This window comes from Punica granatum, chromosome 8, assembly GCF_007655135.1.
Source record: "Punica granatum isolate Tunisia-2019 chromosome 8, ASM765513v2, whole genome shotgun sequence".
NCBI classification, from domain to species: domain Eukaryota; kingdom Viridiplantae; phylum Streptophyta; class Magnoliopsida; order Myrtales; family Lythraceae; genus Punica; species Punica granatum.
The window spans coordinates 15,772,568-15,777,692 of NC_045134.1; the positions used below are offsets into that span (position 1 = coordinate 15,772,568).

General features: G+C 40.7%; 1 protein-coding gene across 1 annotated transcript in view; it reads right to left on the reverse strand.

Moving 5' to 3' along the window:
- The window catches only part of LOC116189281 (arginine biosynthesis bifunctional protein ArgJ, chloroplastic), a 5,290-nt gene extending 453 nt beyond the window's left edge, over nt 1-4,837 (reverse strand). The window contains exons 1-16 of the mRNA XM_031518877.1: nt 4,443-4,837; nt 4,249-4,353; nt 3,710-3,833; nt 3,515-3,588; nt 2,889-2,933; nt 2,702-2,752; nt 2,498-2,566; nt 2,196-2,254; nt 1,904-1,973; nt 1,517-1,597; nt 1,321-1,407; nt 1,124-1,243; nt 901-963; nt 623-700; nt 384-529; nt 109-179 (exon numbers count right to left, since the gene is read on the reverse strand). Of these exons, the coding sequence (XP_031374737.1) occupies nt 109-179; nt 384-529; nt 623-700; nt 901-963; nt 1,124-1,243; nt 1,321-1,407; nt 1,517-1,597; nt 1,904-1,973; nt 2,196-2,254; nt 2,498-2,566; nt 2,702-2,752; nt 2,889-2,933; nt 3,515-3,588; nt 3,710-3,833; nt 4,249-4,353; nt 4,443-4,517 (1,318 nt within the window). The 5' untranslated portion in view covers nt 4,518-4,837. The remainder of the gene's footprint in view (nt 1-108; nt 180-383; nt 530-622; nt 701-900; nt 964-1,123; nt 1,244-1,320; nt 1,408-1,516; nt 1,598-1,903; nt 1,974-2,195; nt 2,255-2,497; nt 2,567-2,701; nt 2,753-2,888; nt 2,934-3,514; nt 3,589-3,709; nt 3,834-4,248; nt 4,354-4,442) is intronic.
- Between the last annotated feature and the right edge of the window lie 288 nt (nt 4,838-5,125).

The window sequence follows — 5,125 nt, forward strand, 5'->3', positions numbered from 1 at the left end:
GAGAGAAGATATCAAATCATTTTCCGGAAAGTATCTCATCCCGTAAAGACCAGTTTCTTGCTAAAGAATCTAATGGATAACTGAGTAGCAGCAGCAGAAAAGTCTTACCAACTGAGATATGAATTGCAACTGTGCCATGGATCTCACCGGCTTTTCGGAGGTAACTACTGGCTGCAGCTCTGTTCATATCAACCAAAGCCACAAAAAAATGATGATAAATAAGAGAAAATTAATGTACTTTTGATGGCAAATCGTATGCTCTCGTAAAATGAGAGAATCACGGAAAATCGTGGAGAAAATCTTCGTGACAGAAAATCGTGGAGAAAATCTACTGTGATTTCTATGCAAAAACGCATTTCCTAACATGAAAATCTTCGTCTTACCGGTCAAAGTGCTGTGGTTGCCCACCCTCCATAAGTAGAATGTCACCGAGCAATATCCGGAGCTTATTTGGCGGAAAAGGAATCCCTGCATAGCCTGCGGCACAAGCAATTCTTCCCCAGTTTGGATCTCTGCCGTAAACAGCAGCCTGATTGGGCATAATTGAAAGTAAGTTGCCAAACCTAAGGCATAATATGATAGCAAGAAGAAGGAAAATCAAATAAACGCGTTAACACAGTGCCTTGACAAGGGAGGAAGATGCCACAGCTCGAGCAATTTTTGCTGCGTCCGTTTCACTATCCGCCCCGCTTACATTGACCTGCACATCAACTTAGCTATCACTATGTTTAACCATAGAACTATCCATCACGGACACCTGCAGCTAACTAGTTCCTGGTACTTTCACAGGACTAAGATGAGTAAAATTTGACGAAATTACTTATCCCACAAAAAATAAATAAACCAAATTCCTCTAAGGGGGGCTAACGAATAACAAGTGATATCAAATGAGTTGCATACCTCAATTAAGCAAGTTGCTCCTTCGCCATCCCATGCTATTGATTTGGCAAGACCTTGCATAACCTTACAGACAAATAGGAACAATCATAAGATAGATTTAATTATGTGAATCTTGAACCCCATTCAATAATTTCTACAAGTGACATGCATAATTTCTATATTAACAGTATGCACTGAATAGATACTGGACAAGGGAAAAAACGCATGAAGACATGAGCTTTACCCCATCGAGACAAGACTGAAGCTGTCTCCCCTCATCACTGTCCAAAGAAGATATCACTGATCCCGAAAGACCACTAGCCAAAGCAATGACAGTATCATTGGTGCTAGTATCTCCGTCTACCTGCCAAAGACCACATCAAAGTTGGAAACTTTGGTGATAATCGTCAACCGGAGAACAATGGCACAAGTCCGACATACAGTAATCTGGTTAAAACTCCTGTCAACGGAAACTTTCACCATCTTTCTCCACACATCACTCGAAACAACAGCATCAGTTGTTACCACCTAAAAAACATTGTCAGTAATAAGCGGAAGAGAGCAAACACTGAAAAGATTCTGGCTAAAAGTAAAAACATAAAAAGCCTAACAGAAAAATTTATTAGAGAGTGCGTACACCAAGCATCGTAGCCATATTTGGGTGAATCATCCCAGAGCCTTTTCCCATTCCTCCAACTCTTACCTTAGCCCCTCCAACCTGTGTGGAATCACCCGCATCTGGAATAAGAACTCTTTTCCAATATTGGAATAAGAAAAGTTTCTGATCTGAATAAATTTTGGTGTAAATGCAATATTTTATCAGCGCCTCATAATACTCTACGTTAGAACCAAGAAATTAGTAAATCATGATTTTCAACCTACACTTTTTTCTCTTATAACAAAAATATCACAAGTGTACTCCATAAGAATATTTAGGTCATATGTACAACTTAACAAATTGAACTGACATACATCAAATATTTTTAAGCCACGTGCATATGATACTTATCCTCTGACTAATTACCTTGGCCTCAATTGCAACACTCTTGCTCACAAGGTCGGTGGTTGTAATTGCAACTGCTGCAGCGTCTGCCCTGTAAAGCTAGAAGTGAGGTTCACATACTTGTTTGTGCAAATGAAGTCCATAGGAAATGAGAAATAATAAATGACCCTCAAAGCCACACAATCTCTAATGAGGAAACATGGGAATAATAAACTTCATGATACTAAATTTATGATCAACAATTTTGTACTCGTGCTCTATCGTCAAGAAGGAAGATCATGGCTCATGTAAATGATCGAATCAGGGGAAATACCCTTCTGTAGTTGCTGACAGAGAATTGATTAGTCTAGGAAGCGATTTAAGCAGTGCATCCTGCATATAAGATCAGCTTTCAATTCATGATCATACATATTATTCAAAAACACAACACATGAAGTGGAATATAATTAGAACTACTCAAAGTATATAGTTTGCTACATCCTAGGACTAATCTTAACAAGTAGGGACTCAAAACGCCAATTTGAAGAAATCAACAATTTTCTTTTCTTTCTTCCTCTCTCTCTCTCTCTCTCTCTCTTTTCTAAAATGTAAGAAATCAACAATTTTCATGTATACCTTCTTAATTCTTTGACCGATCACGCCAGTGGATTCAACCAGAACTTCCTCAGGCTTCACTTGGAGCAACTGCAGAAAAAATTGATAGCAGGCTAAGCGAGGAAACTAATCAAATATATAATCTTTATAAATTATGATTCCCCCTCTCTATTACTTTTGTTCCTTTATGAATTACTTTCAGGATAGAGGGGTGTTTGTGCATACATTAGCTAGGGAGTGAACACATTCTATAACATCTTGGTAGCCCGCATCACCCTGAACGTACAAGGAAATTCAGTCATCATAACAAAGCTACTGTTAGAGCCACATATGGACACATAAGGGTGTGAACAGCTGTTAATCAAAAGGGTTTCGGCGAAGGTGTAAATTACTCAATTACAGAACTACTTACAGTTGCTGCATTGGCCTGTCCAGCATTTATTAACACTGCGCGTGCCTGGGAGTTGCTATGAAGAGTCAATCACATCATTAGTGTCAAACCAAATAAATACGAGAATAGCAGTCTCAAAGAAGAGGCGCATGAACGTGCTTTGTTTTACAAATTTCTTTTGGGAAGGATGCGTTTATGATCAATTCCAAAGGAAATATCAAGCCTGTCCTGTCACCATGTACTATATGTATGCTATTAGAAACAACTGGAGATGGGATCTTAGGATAAAAAATTACATAGGACCCATCTCACATAATAATCCACCACCAATCTTGTCTGTGAAGTGCTTTCCAATGAGATGCAATGGAAACCTTATGCTTCCCAAAACAATTAAAAGCTAACTGCAGTTAACCCAGCTGACTAATCAAATCCATTTATCTGTCAAAAGTAGAAAGGCTCATCCAGTTACGCTGATACAAGTTAATCGAACAGCATAATCAATCTATTCCCCTGATTGAAAAGAACAGATACTCAACCTCTCCTGCTGATATAGACCCTCATAAAGAAGTATTCATATTTCTAGTGCATCATTGTCTATAGGCTCACTTCAGAAAACAATATCAGAAGTACTCGACTGTTTGGCTCACCGTTTTGGTCATCTCTAGGGCTTTCCTACAGTATTCAACCGGTGCAGCTGCAACTATGTTTGTGGTAAAGGAACCTTCAATAAATCAGCAGTTCAAGTTAACATCCTGGCCTTAGCTTTAGATATCGAAAATCCCTAAAAGGTAAGGTAAACATTATTAAGGAATTCAAAGTCTTCCTTCAGAGACAGGGCAAACCTGCACATATAGCATCTACATCACACACAAGAAGTGCCAGATCAGGTTTGTCCCCTTTAGCACGTAAACCACCAAACATGCCAGAAGCCCTGAATCCCTCGGCAGCTGTAACCCCTCCAAGGATCTAGAAAAAACTTGCAAAAACCAACCCCTCATCACTTCATGTTAAAATATCACAGGCTAATATCTTTCAAAGGTACTTATCCCAAAGAAATCTCTCTCGAACTACATTTTACGACCATTTGAAGTATCAAGCGTAAATCAGAAAATCGAAACTAAATTAAACCAAAATGAATGCAGACAATGACGCAATATTGGCTTGTCATTTGAAAAGCCATTTCTTTTGATAAGTCTAATTGAGCCTCTTTGCTTACAAAAAGATATCTGCTTTAAATGCCCAGAAAGAAAATAAAACAGGAAAGCACCATAAACTTATGGGATTGCAACACACAGACTTCTCAAACGACAGCCCATTTTCATGTTTTTACACGAAACAAGATTCAATCAGGAAATCGCGATTAAAACTGAAAGCATCTCACCTGTTTCCATGGTCCTTCCGGGAGGAGAATCGGGGCTGACGGTATATAGCGCGACGCCTCCATCAAGCTTGAAGCAATACAGACTCTGAAACTCCTAGGAGATAACTGAAAAAAGAGAAAATTCAAAGAGCTTCATTCAATGTGGCAGGTGATTCTCAGCTACATACAGAGTGAGACTGAGCAAAAGCGCCGACCTTAGAGGGGCTGAGGCGGGGAAGCTTGATGCCGGGGACTGACTGGCGGTAAGGAGGGGGGGCCAACGCGTTCATCGCCGTCGCCGTCGTGCGTACAGTCGAAACAGAGGGAGGAGGAAGCAGAGGGAGAGACGGAGCTGCGGTGGTTGGCTTAGTAAAACCGATTACAGTGAGTCAACAGTACAGTCAACTTGGGGCCGTGCCAATATGGCAGAGGTTCTGCCCCCTTCGCGAACTGTCACTTCCCTTCTTTCGTCCGTTGTGAAGCCGACGGCGGAGGAGGCCGAGGGAGGCGCGGGGCTGAGAAGAGGAGAAAAGAGGCGGGGTTACCAGAGAGCGCTATGCGAGAGAGAGAGAGAGAGAGAGAGAGAGGAGGGCAGCGGAGCACATTCTGAGGAGTTTTCAAAATAGTGGATCGTTTTAAAAAGGGATTTTTATTTAAAATAGTCATGGTTTGTCCGTTTTGTCAAATTTATTCTATATTTTTTTTATCAAATCTCTCACATGGTTTAGTTTTTGTATCAAATCTATTACGGCGTTATCTTTTCCGTCGACATCTAACGGCCGTGCTGACGTGGCACGTGGAGAGATAGTGGACCACACTTGCCACATAGGCGCCACGTCAGCACGGCCGTTAGATGTCGACGGAAAAGATAACGCCGAGATAGATTAGATGCAAAAAG